Genomic DNA, 24875 nt, shown 5'->3' with positions numbered 1-24875 from the left:
TGCTAATAGTGATGGTAGGAAAAAAAACCTACACAGAAGAAAATGTAACTTGGCATTGCATCCTGTGCTGCTTTTGCATTCTTTATTGTGACTATTGCAGAGACCAAAAAGGGGATGAAAAGCTTAACAAGCTAGAAGAGGGAAAGAGACAGTGAGAGAATGGGAATAAACGCCCAGAGGACAGATTTGGAATGTGCAGAAAAAGCAAACCCATGAGCTAGAAGTTGTCTTCGATCACTGGCCTTGGCAGCATCAGAAACAAATGAAAAGAAAGTTTAGGAAGTTTAGTTCTTCTTTAGGTGACCAGTGTAGGCCATCCTTTTTATTAAGAAAAAATGTATTCCTCAGCAAATAGATGGGACTTGTATGGAGGTGGGTATTTTTTATCCCCTCACTGTCAAATGGACAGAGTTTAACAGACTGAGCTCAAAAATTAACACAGTCAACAGTGAATACCCTCTTCATTCCTGTACTGACCTGTCTGAGAGGAAAAGCAAGAGAGTGTTTGAACAGGCTGGGTGTTAAGGTTCAGGGAGAAAAATGCATCCTGTGTTTGACTCAAATTTTTCTGTCTGTTGAGGGTGAGAGCAGCCTAAGGGATACAGCCATTCAATAGTTACCTTGGCCTTCTATACAAACATACAGGAAGAGGACAAAGTCCTTCTGATCTGGATCTGGTTTTTCTAATTCACTTAGGAGTAGGTGTGCATTCTATGTGCAAGTTAAATATTCTCTGTTTCCACTTAGAATTGTTTTATTGTGGCTTATGAAATTTCCAGTGCTGCCAAAAAGCAAACTGAAGTCTATCACTCTAATGCTTGAGAAATAAAAAATGGTCACCTTCCCTGTCCCCTGAAGATACTAGCACACCAAGATCTGGAGAACTGTGAGGCTGGTGATGTGGAAGCATCCACAGGCAAAACACTAATGGGAACGTCTTCTCTCTTTCCAAGGTACAACAGGAATGGAGAAGATCTGAACAGAAATTTTCCCGATGCCTTTGAAAACAACAGCGCCAAGATTCAGCCAGAGACTCGAGCAGTAATGGACTGGATAAAAAATGAAACGTTTGTTCTCTCAGCAAACTTGCATGGGGGTGCCCTGGTTGCCAGTTACACCTTTGATAATGGTAACCCAGGTAAGCTGCTGACAAACTCCCTTCTCCCACAACTGACTGGGTTTAGGAACTTTCACTGTACCAAAGCAAAATTTATAAGGATTCCTGCAAAGTTCTTCTAGCTTTTGAGCTGGGATGGGTGGAATTTGATAAACCCCATGAAAATTCACTGCCTAATATGGCCTTTTGGGAGATGTTTATCCTGCATGTAAGCCAACAGTGTGTGTTTTACCAGTAATGAGAGTTGTACAATGGCTATCTTCACTCTGCAGTTACTGGCTCTTTGAAAGGCTACAGCAGATCTCCAGATGATGATGTCTTTATTCACCTGGCAAAAACCTATTCTTCCAACCATGCCAGCATGTACAAAGGGATGGGGTGTGACAACAGGCAAACCTTCCCAGAAGGCATTACCAACGGGTACTCTTGGTACCAGCTGGAAGGTAAGAACGTCATTGGTATTTCATTCAGCTGCTCCTGGTAAGATATTTTCTCACCTTCTCCTGACATCTCTGATGCTGAAAGGGCAGTGATTTTAGTCAGAGTAGAGAGCTGATGAGGGAAGCAAGTCAACTCATTCATGCAGATTCTGTGAGCAGGACCTGGGTGTTTTCAGACTCCTCCAGCCAGCAATTACACGAGTGAATGAGGTGCTCACTGCTGTTTGCCTGCTTCTGTGCCCTTGCTTAAGGCCTGCAGTAGCTGTATACATTATATACGTGTGCACACACTGCTTGGCATCAAGATCTTCTCCTTTCAGAAAGAAAACCAATCCTCTATTTATGTGTTGTCCATGTTTAATTACTGAAATGAAAGTTTTCATTATTTTTTATGTGTAGCCAGATAGAATACGGGGCCTGTGCACTGTGTATGTTGTTTTCATTCCATAAAAAAAACTTAAAAGGGTTTGGAATGGCTTTGGCTGTGGCAAATCCTATGCCAGCCTATCTGTCCCTTTTTAGCTGGGAAAGCTTGAATGAAGTCAAAGACCCACCCTTTCTCAGCCACAACCATCATCATTTCCAAAATGAAGTATGTTTTAGAAAACAACACTCTGTGAGTAACTAGAGTTAATAATTAAGTTGGTTTTTCACAGGAGGCAGTAAATACAAGTGTGGCATTGAGGAATAATTTATCTGAATTACTTTTCTTACAGGTATGATGCAAGTACCAACATTATAACTCTCCTATTTGTCTTTTAATTTGACCTTAGTGTTTCTTTGCAGCTGAAAACGCTTTTATTTCACTTTTAAGGTGGAATGCAAGATTACAACTATGTCTGGGGACAGTGTTTTGAAATTACACTGGAGCTGTCATGCTGTAAATATCCTCCAGAAGACCAGCTGGGAAAGTTCTGGAGAGACAACAAAGTTGCTCTGATCGAATATATCAAACAAGTACACCTAGGTGGGTATGGGAGTGGGGGCAGAGTGAAGGCCAGCTTGGAGGGAACTCCTCAGCAGCTGGGTCAGTGTCACAGCTCACAGGGGACAGATCTGGTGGTGACTTGGGAGCTTCTGAACAGGAAGTGCTACAAAGCCAGGGATGGCTGTAAGTGCCTGTAAGGCAGGAGAACTTACAAGTGTGTCAGGCAAGGGGCTACTACAGGTGTGCAAGGGGCTTTGAATGTGCTGGGGCAGGAGCAAGGACTGGCCCAGGGAGCTGACTGACCATGCACTTCCCCCCTCCCCTCGTATTCCTGAGCAGCCTTGGGATAATAGGAATTCCAAAGGTCTCTAAGTGTGCCTCAGCACAAGTGTCATGGGTCTTTGCTGCTTGGATTTTGTAAATTTGAAAGGCTTCTCTAGGTGTGATCCAGCTTCACATTTGGAAGAGAAGTGCTGCTTAGTGAAGCTGTGGTGCTTTACAATGAGTTGAAGGGTTTGCACAAACCTGTTGCTTATCTTGCATTTTGTTGCCCTAAATATCTGACTGCTGTTTTATCTCTGCCTGTGCTGCCTTGAAATGGTGGGTGGGAATTAAGGGAAACTACTTCATAAGCAGATGTTGTTGGTATTCTGCCTTTGGGAAATACTAGACAAGAGTCTGACTAATTGTAAATTACAAAAAAAGAAGGGGGGATATGTGTGTGTGTGTTTGTGTGCAAAAATTGCCAAACCTAGTGGTGAAGATTGAAGCCCTTCAGTAAAGGACATACAGTAAGTGTGTGTGATACCTTCAGCAAATGAGATTTGGAAAATTAGGAGATTACAATACTGCTTTCTAACTTAACATGAGGGTAAACTATTAACAACAGCCAAGGATTTTTTGGTTTCATTTCCTTGAGCAAGGCTGAAGTGACTAGTTATAATATTAGATGTGCTGAAAAGTGGTGAAATAGCCTTTGAGGGCATCCAGAACAGAAGTCTGCCTTTCTCAGAGAAGGAGGCTCACCAGTTACAGTTCATGATCTTTCCCTCCTCTCCCTTCTTCATAGGTGTCAAAGGCCAAGTTACTGATAAGAATGGGAATCCTATTCCAAATGCCATTGTGGAGGCCAAAGGAAGGCCACATGTCTGCCCCTACAGAACAAATGAACAAGGGGAGTACTTTCTTCTCCTTTTGCCTGGGACATACGTGATCAATGTGAGTATGCAGCCTTACTGAAGTATTGTTTCCAATTGCATTGAGGTCCTGAGCACAGTGAGACTGCAGCCTTAGAGGGGGGTGAGCTGAGCTGCTCAAGTCATAGATAGGAGGTGTAAAGACTCTTTAGCAGACTTCCAAAAAAAACTATGTATTTAAATATTATTCAGCTGAAAGGGAATTTTTGGATACAGTCCTCAATGTCCAGAGATAAGCACTCCTTGGACCTTGGTGGTGGAGCCAGCTGGGATGAGTCTGGAGCATGGCAGAGGTGTTTGAAACAAACCACTGAGCTCCTGCAGGGTGAGGGATGGAGCCTGGGATCCGCAGCATGGGCTGACACCACCGTGGGTGACTGTCATTTCCTTGGGTCAGAATGGTTTCTCTGTGGAAGTCCAAAGAACATCCATGCCCTGTAGGCTGTGCCTGCTGCCAAAGGCTTATGCTTGAGCATCACTGCAGGATTCCAGCTCTTGTACAGCAAGAGTCTTATTGCTGTAACATGAAAACTTTACTCTTTCCCCAGTCCATGGTCCCAAATGTATCTTTAGAACATTTTCTCCTGTACATTTAAAGTGTAAATATTAATTGTTTCACACTTGAGCTCAATGTTTCAAGCCAAGGAAGAACTCTTGTGTTTGTTCCTAGGCTACCGTACCAGGATTTAAATCCATGCTGAAGACAGTGGAAATACCTGACAACACTGGAAACTTCAGTGCTTTGAAGCAGGATTTCTCTTTCCCAGAGGTCTCAGCTAAGATCAGCTCAAGAGTTGCTTCATGTCCCAAAACTCCCCTCTACCAAGAGCTCACACGGGCTTCAGCTGCAGTAAAACCAACCATACATGTCTTGGCTTTAATGACCATTATGCTTGCAATTTTCAAATAAAGTCAGGAATGACAAAGGCAAAATCTTCCTGCACAAATGTGGCTTTTCAGAGAAGGAATTGCATATGCAAAAGAAAGTATGTTTTTATAAACCAAATTCTCAGATTCACAGTCATGTTTACTGTATTTTGTAAAATACTTGTTTGACAATTGAATGTTTACTTTACTTATAGTAGACATATTTTTAATTGTAACAGACTATCATATTTTTCTATGTAAATATTTTACTGTGAAGAAATTTCATACACCCTATACAGATAACTGTAGAATTTTGATACAGAAAATTCAAATACATTTTGAAGATTTCTCCCAAATTCAAAAACATTGAGAATTGTACTGCAATTTTTCATGCAAGCTCAGGCTCTTCACTGAGCCAACAGCTCAGGTGCCACACGACTGTAAGTCATCAGCTCAATACTAATTTCTCATAATAAAGCCACTGATATAAATGAAGAATGGCGTTTCTAGATATGCTCTTTCTTACCTGGACAGATGAGACAGCTCAGGGCTCAAATGAGGTCAAGGCCAGTAACACAGACATATTTTAAGACATGAAGATGAAAATGAGTATCTACCAAAGGGCCATGCTGTGGAAGCTGGATGATAATCTGCACCAAGAGGGAAAAGGGAGGAATTTGTGGCTCTGAACACCATGTTATCCTACGGCAGAGCTGCTGAAAGCAATGTGGAAAGAGTCACTGACAGCATTATACCATGTCCATTTTTAACTGAATTTGTTGAGGCACAGAACCACATACAATTCAGAATTCTTTGCATAGTTTTAGCAATGGCTTTACACTGTTTCAACAGCTTCACAGCCCTGCTATTCCACTGTTGAGACTGTTTAACAGCCATGCCAGGAGCTGGCAGGCACATCAGCAAGGCACCAGCCAGCTCCAGTTACAGAGGGTGCTTTCAGTGTTCCTCTGGCTAGGCTGTACTGCAGGCAGGATTAGCAGATTCCTTTTGCCTGGCCAGTTGAGATTAATTTTCAGGGCCCTTTGAAGCTGCCCAATAAACAGAAAATTTATCAAGAAAAGCCAGTTAGTACCATCTCCGTTGTTTATTTTAAAGCTTTATCTGCCAGTAATTTTCTTGAGCAATTTCAAAAGTAAACCAGCAAAGATTATCTTTGGAAACATCAGTCTTTTCCTGTATACAGTAAATAAAAAATGCAGGAATTCAGTTAATCCTTTAATGCCTTTTGAAATCTTTCCTGAGGCATTGCTGCCTGTCACACCAAGCCCCACCAGCTGGGCTGTGAAGCTTGGGCATCAGCCACTTGTCTGCCAGACTGGCCACATTCAGTGTGCAAATCCACTTCAGAACTTGAAAACAGCAATGCCAATAGCAATGAGGGCTGCGTGTGCAAGAGACTGGGTTTGAATGTTTTCCTCATATCCATTTGCATTTTCTACCTTTCTCACCCTCTGATCTGCTGTGGGTTGTTTACCACATGGAGAAGTAATTATCACTAAACCCCATCACTGCTCCTGCCACTTGTAGCTGGGAGAACGAGAGATTCCTTGAGTTGAAATCTCCCAAACCAAAGAAATCTGACAGAAGTCAGCAGTCCAGCAGCTGAGTGGGGGCAGAAAGAGCCTGTGTGCTGGCTCACAAAAGTAAGAATCTGTGTGAAAAACAAGTACCAGAACTTCTAACAATCAAGTAATTGACATGAAAAAAAAAAAGAGCACCATGGAGTATATAAACAAATCTTTATTTAAAGCTTTTAAATGGAACACAGTACTCAATTTTCATCAGAAAAGGAAAAACTGAAAACTGAAAGATAAACACAACACACGTGAAACTTCTCATAAATGGGTCTATACTGTGTGCAATTGGAGTGGATACTTGTATTTTAATGGTTACTGACTGTGGTCATACATGCACTGGGTAGCTGGAAAGTAATGCACCAGGTCAAGCTCTGGAAAGCATGTTGCATAGTTATTTAAATTCACTATGAACTACTCTATTCAACAGTCATCCCAGCTATGTGTAGTCAGACAACAAAGACTGGTTTTAGGAAAGCTATTGGTATTTTAGGTGTAAAGTAATCATCATCCTGACAGCCACCACTGTGGCTCAAGACCAAGAACTGTCCTTTAAAAGCAGGCTGTCAAGATAAAACATCTACTCAGAAGGGGAGCCACCACCTTTTTAAGTATCACTGACAATTTTCACATGTATAATATAGCTATAGATACACTAAAGAAGCATTCACTTGAAGCTTTCAGTGCATCTGTGCTAAAAAAAAACAACCTAAAAAACCCCCCACGCTTCAGTTAAAAGCAACAATTTTTCACATTCAGTAAGTGCAATCCACAATTAAAACCTTAAGCTGGGTTTCGTGCTTTGCTTGTGCAACCTTTGAAGAATAAGATGTGCCTTGGACTCCGGTATGGAGGAGCTGGAAAGGCAGGCAGGGCAGGTAATCCCCTGAAAAGGAGAGGGCTGATGCTCCAGCAAGGCTCTGCTGTGCTGCAGCACCAAGGCTGCCCCACAGCCCCTCCATGACAACGCTGCCTGTCCACAAGTCCCATCAGCTGCCCAATATGCTCCTCCCCACAGGGAAGCCCCACAAAAGCAAATGTGCCTTTTCAGGCTGAATGTTGCACAACCAAATGCTGTACCTGTACCTTCCTGGGATAAGAGATAACTCCTGCCCCACCATGTGTGTGGCAAGTTAATATGCTGAATAAATTACCTGCTTTAAAATTATAAACTCTACCTGAAGTTACACCCTAACACAACAGCAGCCTTAGATTAAGATGGAGAAGAAAAAAATCTTCACCCCTGTTTCCATCCTATTTATTCAGTTTATTCAGTTTCATCAGGGTCTTAATAATTTTCTAATCTCTCTTTTGTAAGATACAATTTTCTGAAACAATTATTCTTGTTGACACTCTCTGTAAGTACAAGGAATTTTCTCTTCTTCATATTAGTCATAAAAGAGAAAAAAATCTGAAAAAAAATATTCATGCCCACAGACCACTTCAGAGACAGCAACATTTGAACAAATGTACAGCAAAGAGAACTCTGATAAAATCGTACCACACTCTTAGAAGGAATGTAAGGTTTTCACCAGTCAGCATTTTGAAGCACTTTTACCCTTTCTAAATCATCTGCTAAGGGGAGAGGCATAGGACAGCACAGTCCACAACCCTGCTGGTGTGAGGTGGATTTCAATACTAATATAATGCCAATACTAACAAATAGGTAAATAGTTAAAGACTTGTATTTAAACAACAAGTAGGTTTATTGTACTTTCTAAAAAAGAATAAATGCAAGCTCTTGCACCATTAACTATTGTCTACCTGATGTGCAAGAAGGAAGAGACTAAGAAAATTACTGAAAATTGTATACAGACAGATCCTGTAGGCATCTGGCCTTCCCTGCAACCTTCATGGTCATGTGTCCGAAGGAAAAAGCCATTTCCACCTTTACAAATTAACCTTAAAGCCTCTCATCACCATCTCCTAGATCACCCTGCGTCACCTAGACTATCAGCCCAATGTTACCAGCACCCAGAAGCAGTCAGGCAGCTCCTTGTCTGTACTGAGGGACACAAAAGCAATCCAAAGGAAAGCAAAACACTACCAAAATATTCACTATGCTGATGTTGGACCAGCACCATCTCTATTCAATAAATCTTGTTGAGGCTCAATGCAGAAGTTGTTTTAAGGGAAGGAAAAAATAAAACATAGCCATAAATCTTCCTGTGCCCTTTTCAATCTGAATATAATACAAGTACTTATCTGAATTTTAATGCTACATTTCTTAAAATAGTCTCCTTGTGCCTGTGATTTACTAAATAAGCATATTTATATAACTACACATGTAGCAGTAGACTAATTCAATAAATTAGAGCTCAAAACATCAACTGTGAGCACAAACATATTTACAAACAGCAATAAATTAAGGATTAAAATGTGTGCGATATTAAATAAGGATCTCTGAAGTTTTGCACCAAACCTTTACTGATTTTTATGCCACTACCCAAGGCTAGGAAGGTGTTTAAAGGCCAGAACAAGCTGGGTGCTCACTGCTCATGCCCACACACAGGGCATAGCCAGGCTGGGAGACAGGGTGGAGGCAGAGCCACAGCCAGGAGTCACCACAGGAGCCACTGTGACACAGCCCCCGGGCACCAGGCCTGCACTTCACTGGCCTGCCAGTGTCCCCAACAGGAACAGGCATCAATACCCATCACTTCCACTTGGAAGGCATGCACCCACACCAAACAAATAAAGTTGCACCAGAAGTCATTAAGAATAAGCCATAAAATGTAACTCAAACCAAAATACTTGACAGAGTGATTTGCAGATGCAGAAATGAAAATGCCCCATTTCCTCCCCATTGTAACGAGTGGAAGGTATTTCCAGGGCTATTCTCTGCAACAGAAGGCATGTGACTGGAAAGGAATGCCAAGAGGGGATGGTACAATTTGTCCCAACAGGAACTAGATAAGGACAGTGCTGCTCCCCCAGCACTGCAGTTACACAGCCAGGGCAGCCACTGCAGAGAAGGCATCATGCTGAGAGAAGGGAAGACATGGGAGACAATGCAGTGAACAAAGCTTCATAAGAAGATGAAACTTTTTAAGTAAAGTCCCCACGTTGTTGATACTTCTGCATATACACATCTACAATTCTCTCTCACCTGCAAGTGCAACAAAGAGCTTCTGCCAGCCTCACAGCACCTAAGTTTATCAAATCAAAATTTAGAAAAAACATGAATAGGAAGTGCAAAGTAAGGCAAGTAGCTCTCTATTAGTATCTCTATTTGAAAAAAATTAGCTATCTGCCCAAAGGCCTTCTCTATCTGAGGCTGAAGGATTATCAAATTCTGTAAAACTCTATGAAAGGTTTCTGCTGATCAAAAAACTTCCAATAACTTCCAGCTACCTGATGTCTCTTTACAAACTGCAGGAGGCAAGAAACTTGCAAGTAAGAATTAATACAACTGGGGTTTATATTTTGTTTACTTAAAATGAACTACATTAGAACTTCAGTACACCAGTATCTTTTACTGGCAATGAAATAGCTCAAATGTATGAACAAAACGTGAATGATCCAAATAATTCAGCCTTTACCTATAAAGTTACTACTTTTCAACTAAGTCACAACTAAAGATTTACTAAGTCTCTCCTGTATGTCTTTATGTCCTTTTCCTGGGTACTTCCAGGCATTTGCAGCCCTGCAGTTAAGGAGAGCAGCAGGAGTCTGTGTGCCAGCTCACAGGCATTAGCAATTCTATTCTGCTGCTGTTAGGGAAGCAGTTGAGCTTTGGCCGGTAAGATGGTAACACAGCACAATTCCTGCACCTGGACTACATCTCCACTCTTGGCACTCACCTGACTGTTTATCTGCCATTCCCTACTGGTCAGACAATCAGCAACCACATGTAAAAATAAAAGGTACTAAAAATATTAAAGTCTGCTTGTAACATAGTTTTCCAAAGGAGTAAGTACCACTCATGGGGTATAGAAACTCCATGTCAAAGGCAGCTGAGTGATCTTTACCACACCCTGGTTCCACACTCACACTACCTTGCCTGAAGGCCCCCAGAACTGAGGCAGGCAGCAGACTCCCTGGACACAGAACTGGTAAGTTTCACCAAGTTTTTGACAAAGTACAGTGAGGAGACAAGAGCTAAAAGCAGTAGAGGACAGGTCTAACAAGACCAACTTTGAGTTGACTAAACACCTTGCAAAAGATTTTCAAAATTCTCATGATACAGATAAGAACAGTGAGTTGGAAAGACTACTGCACTTAAAGAATGTGAACTGGAACTGCACAGCTTAATTGTTTCTGCAGATAAAGGTGATTTTTTTTTCTATTTTTATTACAGTGAATGTAGCAATGCAGCTGAATGTATTCTGCTAAGTCAGAAACAAGTGCAGAAAAAGAAAACTGTCCCCTAAAACTACCTGACGTGACAGTTTATAACATATCCTTCATTTATATTGTCTGTCTGAGACTTGTTTCATGCTGCTAAATTAATAATAATCAACATCATAATCAGTACAGACCTCCAAACCCACAAATGTGAGTTTCCCAGGATATTTGAGAGAGAACTGTATGACTGAGCTTGGATCAATGACCTCTCAAGGGACACACAGCCTTTAAGTTTACAATGCACACTATAAAAATAAAAGACACACAATACCCTTTTCTGTTTCCAAAGTATTATTTTCTACCACATCTTTCCCTGCTTCCCAGTAAGATATCTCACAGAATTTGGTTAGTTGAAAGAATTTAGGAAAAGATTCTATTTATTCATTTTATTGACTTATTCAGAGGGGTCTGATTGAGCCTTATGTCTTCACCAAGCAACAAAATCTGAAACCTGGAGAGTCATATATTTTCTTAAATCAGGAAATTGCAGAAATAAACACTTTAACATGTCTCTCTTCCAACAATTATTGAATTTGGGATTTTAATGCATGTATTTAATTCAATAAAACAAATGTCACTAACTTGCATGGAACATTAAAACCCTTGGAGAGGCAGGTGGTTTAGAGAACTTGGTTACTTCTACTGACAGGGATTTAAAATCCCCAAGTTGATTTGTGAGTATTAGGCAAACCTCTTAATAACTCCAGTGCAGTTATGTCAGCAATTATTTTTCACAGAAAACGCCAAGAAACACAAAATATTAATTTTCCAATAAGCATACAAAAATAATTTCTTACTCTCTTAACCAGTTTTTGAAGTTTCTTTTGCCACTTGCCAGTCAACACGTGTCTAACTAAAATAAGTTAGTACAATCATTTGTATGGGCTGCCTGCACACTGGGCAGGGTTTGTTCCTCTTCTTGAGCTTCTTTGCACAGGTAAAACATGACATGAGGTGTCCCGTTTTGCCATGTACTATGCAGCCATTTTTAGGTCTGCTCTGACATATGACACAGGGCTCTATGCTGGTAACAGGCAGACTGGATTCCATGCTTTCCTCCTTGTCTTGCATTTCTCTCTTCTCAGGTTCCTTTAAGTCCTCCTGACTACTACAGAACATGCTGCTTGATGTTGATGGCTGGGAATAACCTTCACTTTCCTGGGACTCAGAAAGCTGTACTGCTTTATCCTCATTCTCATCCACAGCCGGTTCTTTATCTTCAGTCATTTTTGTTTTCTTGCAGTCAGGAACATCAAAACCTTCTCCAGACTCTGCAGGAAAGGAGGCTTCTAATTTGCTCTTTTCCAGTTTCTCTCTCTTTTCATCTGGAAGCCAATCCTCACGAAGGGCCCAGCATCTGTGGCAATGTCGTGGAAGCGGAGGATTCATTTCACTGCATTCGGGACACTTCCAATAATCCTTGAGTGAATCAAAGGTTGGAACAGCTTAGGCTACTTGGAACACTTACAACTGAAGTATTCAGACATTATAAACAATTTATTACTGCCAAAACAATTATTATGTTGAGCTACCAACTTGTTTACAATTTTAAAATTCCATTCAGTGGTTTTGGCCCTATTTTACAAGTCTGGATTAAAATGGTTCTTATTTTAAAAGGACTCCTCTGACTTTCCTTCGTTTGGCAATAGATTGATGAATAAAACAATTCGTTATTTCATACACAAAACTGCAGAAACAAGACTACAAAATTCTTAAGAGGCCCTCATAAAAAAAAAAATAAAACCTCGTTAAAAGGGTCATAATTTCTCTTCTTTTCGACTATGGACTTCTGCAAGGGGAGCTATTCCAGACCGAGGGATCCTTTCCGGGTTTGCCGAGCTGTTGGCGCACACAACGGCCGGGCGAGGGCGCTCCGACACAGCCGCACCACAGAAAACATCGGCCAAGGCAAAAACACTCGGGAAGAAGGGGGGAAAGGAAAAAAATAAAAGGGCAAAAACAAAGTGGGGCATCAACCTCCCAGAGGTTACTCCATGGACTACGATGAAAATAAACCACTATTTCGTTAAAAATACATTTTGGTTTTAAGGACAGGGACCCTTTTTAGAAATAATGCCAGCTGTAGGGGAAATCGAACAAAAAAAAAAAAAAAAAACCAACCCAAAACTTACTCGAGTCCTGAATAACATCAGTAACAACAAAAGCTTATAAGACCAATTTTAAATCCTAAAAATAACGTACAGCTCTCTATTTTCCACACATAAACACTGCTATGTTTTCAGAAGGTGGCCAGCTCTTTAACACACAGTCCCTCAGTCCTACAGACTATCACAGGACTGGAACACTTCACAGTTCCACAAAACAGCTTTAATTCAAGCACCAAATGTGAAAAGCAAATATAATTAAGGAGACAGCACACACTAGAATTAAAATGCAGTGTATTTTCACAAACATCTCCATACTTTGCCTCAAGACTGTCAATTTCTTCCCACTCCTCCAGAACGGTCTCACAGAATGTAGTAAAGGCCTCTTTTACTTTTACAGTGCTGTTCTGAAAAAAGGCTTGCCTCCACATTTCTGTTACAGATACCTTCATTCAAGCTGGACAATAAAACTGGGTGTTCTGACTTCTAGGAAGATTTTTTTAAATCTTAAACATGACTAAGATTTTAGTTTTTGTCCATTTTGTGCAGAAAGTCAGATTTAGGCTCCAAATATTTTCCTTCCATTAAGTCAAAGAAATGGTAAATTACTGTGGGATTGGGGTTTTTTTAATGGATTAGGAAGTTTATTAACCATTAAAAAAAAAACCACCAAGATTTCTTAATAATCATATGTTCCTTAATAATCACAGTAATTAAAATATTGTATTGGAACCTTCACACACCAACAAAGTCAACATAATTATTAAAAAAATCACTGGTAGCAACAGAACTCATCCATGCTTCTTGATCTATGTCAAGTTTACCCAACTTATGATGCTTCACCAGATAAATTTTTACTCACAGCTAGAGAAATCTCTGGATCTTCATCAAATGAATCAGCATCACTATCTTCGTCCTGGTAAATAGTCAGCTGATAAACCTGGTTTAAATTTAAAAAATATATATATAACTGGCTTTTGGCATTTAATTAAAATTGCAAATATTTTTTAACTTGATAAGATTTTCAGATAGCTAGCTACTGGAAAGTCTCCAGGGATGGGCTATTATTAATGGATTATAGAAGCTCTCATGTGAGGAAAGGCAGAAAGAACTGGGAATGTTCAGCCTGGAGAAGGCTCAGGGCAGGGGGTGCCTGATCAATGTGAGTAAACATCTGAAAGGATGGCATCAAGAACACAGAGCCATGCTCTTTTCAGTGGTGTCCAGTGCCAGGACAAGGGGCAACTAGCACAAGTTAAATGCAGGAGGTTCACTCTGAGTATCACAAGACACCTTTTACTGTGAGCATGAAGGAGCACTGGCATGGGTTGCCCTGAGCACCTATGAAGCCTCCATCCCTGGAGATATTAAAGACATCTGGACATAGACCTGGGCAATCAGCTCTGCCTGAGCCAGGGCAGCTGGGCAAGACAACCTCCAGAGGCCCCTTCGACCACCAGTCATTCTGTAACTCCCAAAACTACCATCTGGAGCAGGGGCACACCTCAAGCCTTTCCTCCTCCAAATTACCATCCTCTGTCAAGGTGCAGCTCTGCTCTACACTACAACTTGGTGTACATCAGTACAGTCAGCCCCATTCAGCCTCTCAGCTACCACAATCATAAATGTCCCTGGTGAATTCTGCCTCAGGTACTCACCCAATCTTGCCATTAGCTAATTAACCTCTCTAAAGAAACAGAAAACTAACCCAGAAAGAAAACTCCACACATATTCTCACTTCATTCCCGACATTCTAGAAATCTCTTGAAAATTGCAGTAATCACAATTTTTCTTGCCCACTAATAAAGATTCCTAAAACTTTGGTTCAGCATTTCTATGAAACATTTACATTCATAGAGGCAAAAAACTTGGACATATCCCTTTGGAAAGAATTACTCAGAAAGGTTTTGTTTGGTATCAAGTGCTGTCAAAGCTCAACATGTACTTCAACAATTAAAAATGCAGAAAGGCTGTAGTACCCATGCCGCCTCAGACTTCAACAGCTGAGGGAGAGCAGTTTAGCACCCACACTTTCCTATCCAGCCCTTTCCAGAGCCTGTAGAAAGCCTCAGTACCATTTCAGTCACTGGCTGGCGGGTTGTATAAATGTGACCCAATTGCACCAACACATAATTTGATTTATTGAACAACTGGCTGCAGATTGTGACACCAGCACACGCAGTTTGAAAATATACCTGAAGAGTTCTCCTTGGAAACCTACAAGAATTTTCCACGTTGAAATTCCTTTTCCTTCTCATCCCCTCCCCCCAGGGTCAAAAAAGGAAAGCAGATAGTACCTCATCATCATCATCAGAGAGCTCCTGCCCTTCTTCATTATGGCTATAATCTTCTGAATAAATAGACTCAACTTCAAACTCCACACTGAACTGGTCTGATACAGAACCGTGGTCAAACCAATCCGAGTTTTCGCTTAATGAACTAGCATCAAGATCCTGAGGAAAACAAAAAAAAAAAAGCACATGTTCAACCTCACCAGCCCATATACATAACATTACTGATATAACAACTCTCAGGATAAAGCTGTACTACTCAGTATAATTAGCTATGGAAGAAAAAGGACCAGCTGCTGTGAGACACAGTACTTTTTATGAGATAAAAAATTATAGGTGGGTAAAAATAAAGCTAGGTCTGGAAGCCTTTTGCTGCCTCTGTAGTAAGAAACTGCACTCAGCCTACAGGCAGCTGAAAGGCTGCAGTCATTATTTCAGAGTCCCTCCTAAAAAGTGAAAGAACAGATGCAAGAAGATGGTATCTTTTGGCTACTTGTCATTAAATTCCCTATTCTCATAAACTTTGTTTAATCTGAGATCATGGCTTAACAATTACAAAACATGAAGACTGAAAATACAGTATTAGTTATGTCAATTTAGAACACAGTATGTGACTAGGAATACTGTTAGTTCAGCTCTTCATGACTTAATCGAACCACAAATTTGCCCTGGTGTTTGCTAAAAACAATACAAAACTTCCAAGTAGTGGCATTGCAAATTAATACAATGAACCATCAGCACCCATTCCACTGGGTACAGTTACCAAAGCTGTACCAGAACTAACACTTAACTCTGAATTACGGAATGTCTGTGACTCTTTTTGGCTCTTAACATTTTAAGATATATTTATTTTAAACCACAAAATACATCTGACATTTTTTCCATACTGTGCCAAGTAGCGAGGCTCTTGGTTTTTAAAGAATATTCAACATTAATATTTTTAAAAATTTCAATTCAGCTTTGCCAGCAGACCTATGAAAAACCCCACTCCACCCACACACCTACTTTTCTTTCAACCTCTTTTCTTTTCTCAGACGCCACTGAAAGCACTGATGCTTTTAATTAAGAACATTTTGTTTTCAGATGCATGTTTGCACTTGTGGCATTTGCAAAATTTGTACCACAAAAATACTTTTCTATTTTGACTTACAGGGATGGAAAGAGAATCCGTTGAATCACTGCTATTGCTTCTTTCACGGCACAGACCACTGACTACACACCATGAGAGACTTTCATCAAATGTCACCGAAATGTTCTCTGACTTGTGTCGCTTTCTTCTGTCACTGTGCAGATCATCTGAAGAACTTTTTTCTGGGCATAGTCAAGAATTTTTTTTATTACTCAAAAACATCTATGCAACGTGCAGTTTTGAATTTTCTAAACAGAAGCTTAAAATACAATTTGCTACAAAGAAATCTAATAAATTAAACATTACAGTATTTTTTAAAATGGGGCAAAAAGGCACTGAGACTTATTTAAAAAGACACAATAACTCTTATATCCACACAGTGTGAAACATTTCTGAAACCAGTACTTCAGGGGCTGGCTTTCCCCACTTGTCTCATCAGTACACTTATAAATGGCAGTCTCCACAAGGAAAACAACTACAAATTTGAAGGAATTTTTACTCCACACACGACATGTTAAACCCTTCCTAATTTCAAGAAATACAATTATAAAATCTTACTTGTCCTCACTCCCTCTACAGGAAACAGACAGAAAGGCACTTTCAGAGGGCTTCTGAGTCCACCCCAGAACTTGTCGGGACATAGAGCAATTAGCTCCCAGTTCTCACACATACAGAACACCTTGTGCTAAGCAAGGTAAAGTCAGGTTCAAGTTTCAGACACTTCAACGTATTTATCAGTGAATAGCTGCACTGTATGTAATTGTATTTACCCAACAAGATTTTTGTAACAAACTCTTGCAACTTTCATCACACTCTAGCAAGAAAATCTTCAAGACATACTATGCAAAAGCTGAACTCTGAAAGCATTGCTTTAAGCTCTGCTTACTAAGCATGCTTGGTATGAAGGCAAAAAGACAATGCTTTGTAAATACAATGTGTTTTGGAACAATCACCTACAGCAGCATGAGGACTAAGGGTACAGCATTTTAGGGGTAGGTAAGTCAAAATTCAGCTCCATTGACCTCTAGACCATTTGGTAAAAAACAACTTTATATAAAAGTGTGTTGCAAATTCAGCATGTCAGTGCAGCAGAGTGAAAACCTCCCAAGATGTCAACAACTTTTGGTTCAACAGGCCTTGGTACGAGCCTGCTGACTCCCCTACGGGTGCCTTTTGCACCCACCCTCTGTTGCCCACCTTCTCCCTCGCCTTGCAAATCACACTGTGACAATCCACAAGTCTTCAAGTCTTGAATCTTTCATTGTTAAAAAACAAAAAGAAAAAAAAGGAGAACAAAACACTTGTACATACTTTGAGACTTCTCTCACTCTCCCTTGGTGCTTCTTGGCTCAGCCCCTTTCTTTTCTTTTTTCCGCCCTGAGAGCCCCACCAAACTTGGTGCCCCCAGGCCCAAAGGTTGCTCCTGTCCATCGTTGTCCTCATTTAGTTGTCATGGCTCCATGCCGTACTGATACTGTATCACCACAAGGTCTCTATACACTATTTAAGGGGCTCCAAAGGAGCCACTACTATCCCAATTTAACAAGAATAGTGGTTTAAAGGGAAGATTTCCTATAAATTAGAAAAAAAGTGTATATAAAAACACTATATTAAAAGAACTCTTAAGGTTGTAACAAACTAATAAATGGATGCAAGGCAAGAGTTAATAATCAAACCTATAATAAGTAAGCACAACCCAGGACGTTATGTGCTCTGTGCCATGCCTAAATATTACAGGTTGTGATGTTTAACCAAGACTTTCCATCCTTTCATCAGTTTTAGTTACAACATTAAAATGTTCTTTTAATTTAGTGCAAACCGCTCAGCAACACAGCACTGGTTTGGGATTGACTTAACGTAACAGTGGCCTATGAGGGACACAAAAAAAACTACTTGAAAGCTGAGGAACTGAAAAATGCTCCTGAGCAAGTGAAGAAAGGAAGATCTATGCAGTGACATAAGGTTATCACTGCCCAGGTAAGTGCAATCACCTAGTCATGAGGCAAGACAGTAAGTGATGGAACAAACTAAGAAATTCTACAGAAGAATATTTACATAGAACTGTAGAGAACACTTCTATTGACAAACTAAACCAGGTTTACACTGACCAGGTTGTTACTGCTGCTTATAAGAAACATTTTGTGTTTTGAAAATGTATTTGCCAGTGATTATTGAATAACCACAGTAAAGACAAAGGGGAGGCCAATATGATGCTGAAGTCACCAGATGGTTTAAAAAGTGCTTAATGAATGTTGAGGTACCTGAATATATCCAAAAATCACACCTTTGATGCCTCCCACCAGTTGAAATCCAAAGAAAACTGGCTTTAGTGAACAAACAAAATTTCAAATTTTGTGGCTGTCTATAGAGGGAATTGAAATTAATTTGGTGGTATCGGTAGATTACAAACAAAAGTGTTCTCATAATGAAGATAACAACTGATAAAGTTCTGCTGATGTGAAAAAGTTTAACAGAGCCGTGGAGTAAGTTATTCCATCATCTTACTAACAATTCTAGACATCCAAACTGTAACATGACACTGGAGCAATGCAAGAAATTGTGGTTTTCTTTCATACTGAACATTTTGTTTTAGATAAGCAGAGAAACATGAGCAGTATTTGCCAGCATCTTTCAAGTCAGCAAGGCAAGAGAACGTAGCTTTTCCCTCTAAGTGGCCATGCTAATGGAAAGCTCTGCATCATAAATCTGCAGATACCAGATTCACTGTGTGTCCTTCTCCTAGAAGATGTAGTTGGTCGGGAAGTCACGCTTGATGAAGTCTGGCTCTCTTCTAACTCTTGCCTAGATTCCTGAAAACAGAAATACTGAGTAAGCCTGAGCATAAATATGTGGGAAAATGCAAGAATCAACTTACTACATTAAACCATGGACACTACCATGCAAAACTGAATAGAATGTACAACTCAGAAAATTTATTCAAATAAAATAAAAATAGCACCTTAATAACATTTTCTTGTTCAAGCTGAGATGTGGCATCATCCTCAGGTGTGTCGCCAATGGCAGAACCTGAAAACAAACCAAAATAAAACCCATAATACAATATAGCAGAAAACCTCAATTTCAGGCTGAAAAAGTAAGTTCTAAGTAAAACTTAAAATCCAGACATTTTGCAACAACGGATAAACACACTGCTCCTTTGTTTTTCAGGTGTGTGCAGCACCTTCCCTGTAACATTACTGAAGTGCAAATGTGGGGAGAAAGAAGAAATGTCAACTGAAAGCAGCTCAGAATTCTGTTATAAATGGCTTCAAATGAAGTCTGTGCATAAACTGATTCTGCAGATAAGAAAGAACACAGGCAGGAAATGTAATTACTTGCTCCTCTTCAAAGTGCTTTTTACTACTTATCTTATGGGAACCCCGAGTTAAAAAGACATACAATAGAAGAAAAATTAGCAGTTTTTAAAGATATATGCTTACTAACAGACAGATCCTGAATTAATAGAGCCTTTCATGAAAAAAGAATTGGAAGATAAAAATTCAAGTTTGCAAGCTTAACAATGGGGATGACAAACAGAGCAAGTTTCCCATCTTCAGCAGCTGAACACTTGCCTTTAGGAAACATCAGAAACAAAGGGTGTCTTTATAGTGATTAAGAGGCTTATTTACAAAATAGTGTCCATTGTTTAACTTCTGTTTCAGACCCCATATTAGGCAAAAATTACAGCTATATTGAGCACTTTTTATACTGCAGGACTGTGTATAACCATTCTGCATTCAAGGAGTGACTATCCACAGCATCACCACAAAGATACTTTTAAAAAGTATACAGCCCATTTAAAACAGGGCTGAGTATAGCTCAGAATGACCAGTTCTAAACATACTTCACATTCAGTTGTGAAACATTAAAACAGAACTTTAACACAAAAAAAGAGCCTTTGCCCTAATTTTATTGCTGGCATAAGTTTAAGAAGCTTATTTTTCATACTAAAACTTTGTATGTTGTTGAGCTCTTTATCAATAACAAATACAAGTAAATTACTTAAGTTTGTAATTTAGTAGCCCTTTTGTTCAGCTCTGTGTTTTTTCTGGTTCTAGTCCAATAAAATTACCCAATTTTTTTCTCCTCCTGAAGAAACAAGTGTTTGCTTTGGTTCACCATTTGTGATTGCTCTGGACTATAGTGAGCAAAGCCAAATAGCTAATAATGGAGAGCTGTTTTCTGATCACTACCTGCAAGATTCATTATGTAAATTCTATTTTCCCTACTGCTGTTTCCTAAACAAATCACCCTCCTAAGCTAGCTTACCTTGTTGATTGATTGCTATCAGATTTCTGGAAATCATTGAATATAGTCTCCTTAAATAGGGATAAAGAAAGAGATGATACAAGTTAGCTACATGTAACCACAGAAGAGAGCTTACCATCTTTGAAGATGCGAAGAGTTAAAAAAGGGACATATGCATGATGCTCTTCATTACTTCCCAACCAGACTCTCAGAAAAGAATCCCATTTTTTACCTGTGTTCTTTTACTGAAAAGCTTGTTACTCCAAATAAATCCCCCAGGAGATCATTTGCACAGTGTACAATATGCTGCTGTTTTTCATCATATAATTGCTTAGACATAATATATTGTCCAATATAGAATATTACCTGTGAAATAAATTAAACACAGATATTAAATATCCAGGTTGTTTCTTAAAGTGTAAGAGACAAAGCATATTAAGTACATTGAAATTTACTCTTCAAACTCTGCCTAAAACTCTCTTTGAGCTGACAGATTTTCATCCATCATTCCAGAAGAACACTACTGTTCTACTGACCACCAGAAACTTTTGTTCAGATTTTGAGAAACTTGCTAAATACCCAACTACAAGTCAGCAGGAGAATAAACACTGTCTTATCTCAATTTCTAGACAAGCTATGAAAAACACTGCTCCCCCATTTACCCAACCCAAAACAATCTGTACTCACTGTAGTCTATTTTAATAGTTAAAAGTTCTCACCTCCTTCATAGTAAAAGTGTCCTTTTCAGCACCAGCTAACTTTAACAATTTTAACAATAGTGGCTTTGGTTTCACCTGTGCATGAAAGGAGAAAAAATACACTAATTATTCACAAAAAAACCCCAAACATTTATTTATACCAGCTGTCTTCCTCCTTCTGTATTAATCTGATCATTAAAACCTATCTTCATTCAGGTTTTTCACTTTGCAAAGTTCAAACTTAAATGCAAATAATACGAACCAAATCACCCCAAACTTCTCATACATTGTACATCTTACTCAAACCCCAGTCTTTCACTGTCCCCTGGTTTCAGCTGGGATAGTAAATTTTCTTCCTAGTAGCTGGTACAGTGCTGTGGTTTTGATTTAGAGGGAGAATAATGTTCCCAACACACTGAAGTTTTTGTTGTTGCTAAGTAGCCACACTACATCAAGTTCTTTTCAGTGTCCCTTCTGCCAGTGAGGACATGCACACTCCCCATAAGGGAACATGGCCAGCACAGCTGACCTTAACTGGCCAAGGGGATATTCCATACCACAGAATGCCAGGCCTAGGGTTACCAACAGGGGAGTTGGCCAGGGGGTTAAACCTGACCACACTGGTAAATACAAATTCCTTAATTGGAGCTACAGAATTTGTTTATTAGTTCCAAGTCCAGGGCTGGGTCCTGGGGAACTCAGCTTCACTCCTTTAACCATTACCACAACTCCCAAAGGGGAGGGAGGATGGAAACAGAACTCTGTGACTGCTAGGTCCAGAGTGCAAGTCATAAAACACTGGTCCACCTCTTAGTCTCTTTCTGTGACAGTTTCTGAGGTTTTGATTTTGCATTTGCCAGCTGGGCTGCTTTGCCTCTGAAGACTTTTCTTAGCTGGGACCAGTGCACCCTGTCCCTTCTGTCATACTTCACTCACTCCTACCCCTACAATGGCCTCCCACCCAGTCACTGTGCCAGCAGTTTAATCTGCAGTCAGTCTATGACAATTTCCAAGGCAGAGGAAGGAAAAGTTAAACAAGAAAAATCACTTCCCCCATACATACATACAAACTGCACCATCCCACACAGCTGAGCCAGCACCAGTGCAGCAGATGAGAAGCTACAGGGACTGCCACAACAGCAAAGCCCGTGGAGCCACTGATGCTCCCAGCACAGTATATTCCAGAGACACCTCTTTAACAATATTGTAACCATTCTAAAACCAGGCTAATATTTAGCTATCCTGATATAGTGCATAAAATAAAATGTAAAAAATAAACACAGAAAGTGGGGGGGGGGAAACCAAAACAGGGAAGTGTAATAAAATATCATGAGACAAGCAATAAATGTTTGAGGGAAGGGTGGAGGGGAACTACCCTTCATTCCATTCCAAAGATCCACTAAAACCAACATGAGTTTCAGTGAGTTAACAAGATATTAGCTGCAAGAATTACACACCATGAAAAAACTAAGCTCGTGGACAACATTAGCTGTCCATTCACCCCCTCCTAAGAACTGAATTATTTAGAACATGTGCATATATGCAAACAATAACTTAGTCAAGTTCTACTAACAGCTAAGCATAGCAAGGCACAGTTTCAAAACTGAATCCACAACTAAGCCCACTTTTACTCCCCAGCCCTCTCCTCCACACTCCTCCAAGTTCTGCAGCCTTGCAGGTCTGACAGCAGACAGTAATATCACAATATTATGACATAAAAAAAAAGGAAGACACAAATGAAAAAAATCAATTTTGAACACTCTGCTGTTCGGCAATTTCACTTTTTTGAAGTTCTGCTGTCAAGTCCATGCTTTTAAGCTTTACCCTTCTACACAAGGGTAGAAAATCCAGTTCAAACATCATTGTACATATGCAATTTTTGTAACTCGCATTTCAGGTGTAAAAGGCTTCATTCCTCAGGAAAACTAAGGACAAAACAGCCGAACTGTCGCTGTATTATGGAAAGCCTGGAAATGCAAAGTCATAAACACATATGAAGACTCTTCCTACGAATTCCAATAGAGGAGAAAGTCGAAAATCTTCAGATTATTTTACCAACAGTATGTTTTGTACGACAGAGATTTTCCTAACTTCTTCAGATATAGGATCTGTTAACAATTACCACCCGAAATACTCACCGCTATCAAATCGGATCATAGGATTCATTTTATTAAAAGAAAGCAAAAACCATCAAACATCTCCAGGAAACATTCTAGACCTACACCATCACCCTGTACTCTCACTTATGCTGAAGATTTGCTTACTACAGAAGCAAAGAGAGACCACGTTCACTAGCTGGACTTCCTGGCTTTTCTCCAACCATCGCTCGCTAAGCACAGCTATTCTTCTGAATTAGCCGGTAAAAGCTCTGCAAAAAGCATGCAAAATAACCACGCTCCCAACAGCTACTGACCAGCGCCTCTTGCTCCGAAGCGGTGACAGAGGAGGCATCCGTAAGGGAGGACATCTTGGTATTGCACATTTGCCTGCAGTGAAGGGGAGAACAACCTCAGAACGCAGCACGCAGCGACACAACCCGGGCGGGCGGCGGCCGCCACGCCGGCGGGGCCCACTCACCTGGGTGCCTCGTCCAGCCCGCACGCTGGACTCCGGCGGCGCTGTCTGTGCCGAGTCGGGCCGGGCCGGGCCGGGCCTTATATAGCGCAGCCAAGAGGGGGCAAGTCAGGGCTTAGCTCCCGCGCGGCCCGGCCCGGCCCGACATGCCTGAGCATGACCCGCAGCGCCGCCGCCGACTCACCGCGGGGGGCGGGAGGGCGCGACCGGCCCGCCGCTGACTCACCGCGGCCGCAAAACGCGGGGGGGGTCCGGCGGCGTGCAGAGACGGTGCCGTGGAGGAAGAGCGGCGTTCCAGCGCCCCGCACCCACCCACCCGCCCGGCGCGGCCTGGCCTGGCCTGGCCTGGCCTGGCCCAGCTCCCCCGGCGGGAGCCCCTCCCCCCCCCAGCACCGAGGGCCGCGCGAGCCACCAGCGAGACCCCCGGCGCCCCTTCAGCCCCCGAACGAGCCGCGATCGACCCCCACGCACCGCCAGCCACGCCCGCTCCGCTGCCCGGCCCGCGGCGGGCGGAGCGCCGGGACCGCCGGGCCCCGGCCGGACCCTCTACCACGGCCCCGCCGCGCGGCACGCGCCGCCCGCCGCCATGTTGGTGCCCGCAGCAGCGCCCCCTGGGCCGCGCCGGCCCGGCCGCCGCGGGAAGCGGCCCCGGGGAAGGAAAGGCGCCCCCCTCCCGCCGCGCCCCACACGGCAGGGCCGGGGCTGCCATCCCGAGCAGCGCCCCTGGGTACCAGTGCCACTTCCAGCGCCCGCTCATGCCTTCTAATTTTTTTTTTTTTTTTTTTTTCCCAGAGGTTTTTAAGAAATGGAACTAGGAGCAAACTCTGCATCCAAAGATAATTCGACGTTGTCGTCCTATGCTCTTGTCATCTCCCATGCTACAATTTTCCGAGTCTTTTAAATTTAAAAGTATGTTACTTTCACAGGTACTTATTAATTATTAGCTACACTTCAACTCGAACTGGTTAGTTTTTAGTCTGACTGCCTTTTCTAATTCTCAGGTTTTTTCTTTGCCCGTGACATTTTGAAGTTATTTTTGAATAATGAAAAGCTTTGTCAGAGAACATGACTGCTGCAGACAATGCTTAAAGATAGGCTAGAGCAGAGGCAGGGTAATGCTGCTTTTCCATGACAACTAACTTGTCCAGACAAGCAGTGGATAACTGCCTGGACTTGTCTGTTGGCCAAACACAGCTTCTCGGCAACCATGCACCTTGTAAAAATTCCAGCAACGGTTTAAATCCAGATATTTGTGTGACGATGGATTTTCAAGATGACCTTGTTATCTCTCTAGAGCATAAAGCTCAAGGTCTGGTGAAGGACAACTGAGAAGCTGCTAG

The 24875-nt window shown here is 41.3% G+C and overlaps 2 protein-coding genes across 5 annotated transcripts in view; one reads left to right on the top strand and one right to left on the bottom strand.

Moving 5' to 3' along the window:
- Window positions 1-5046, top strand: part of CPM (carboxypeptidase M) — a 28012-nt gene extending 22966 nt beyond the window's left edge. For all 3 annotated transcript variants that reach the window (XM_030238485.2, XM_050970180.1, XM_050970179.1), the window contains 5 exons: window positions 954-1138; window positions 1390-1560; window positions 2372-2524; window positions 3555-3703; window positions 4352-5046. In XM_030238485.2, coding sequence (XP_030094345.1) covers window positions 954-1138; window positions 1390-1560; window positions 2372-2524; window positions 3555-3703; window positions 4352-4591 — 898 coding nt within the window. In that variant the 3' untranslated portion in view covers window positions 4592-5046. The remainder of the gene's footprint in view (window positions 1-953; window positions 1139-1389; window positions 1561-2371; window positions 2525-3554; window positions 3704-4351) is intronic.
- Window positions 5047-6294: 1248 nt separating this feature from the next.
- Window positions 6295-24149, bottom strand: MDM2 (MDM2 proto-oncogene). 2 transcript variants are annotated; one of them, XM_050970175.1, is made up of 11 exons: window positions 24007-24149; window positions 23375-23447; window positions 20983-21057; window positions 20496-20629; window positions 20285-20334; window positions 18975-19042; window positions 18732-18825; window positions 16037-16197; window positions 14893-15048; window positions 13458-13535; window positions 6295-11909 (listed from the first exon to the last, which is right to left on the bottom strand). In XM_050970175.1, the coding sequence occupies exons 2-11, from the start codon at window positions 23441-23443 to the stop codon at window positions 11340-11342; spliced, it is 1455 nt and encodes a 484-aa protein (XP_050826132.1). In that variant the 5' UTR covers window positions 23444-23447; window positions 24007-24149; the 3' UTR covers window positions 6295-11339. The 2 variants fall into 2 exon arrangements, with proteins under 2 accessions (XP_050826132.1, XP_050826133.1); XM_050970176.1 differs by lacking the exon at window positions 24007-24149 and adding an exon at window positions 23539-23824.
- Between the last annotated feature and the right edge of the window lie 726 nt (window positions 24150-24875).

This window comes from Serinus canaria, chromosome 1A, assembly GCF_022539315.1.
Source record: "Serinus canaria isolate serCan28SL12 chromosome 1A, serCan2020, whole genome shotgun sequence".
Taxonomy (NCBI): Eukaryota; Metazoa; Chordata; class Aves; order Passeriformes; family Fringillidae; genus Serinus; species Serinus canaria.
This window is presented reverse-complemented; position numbering and strand designations above follow the sequence as displayed.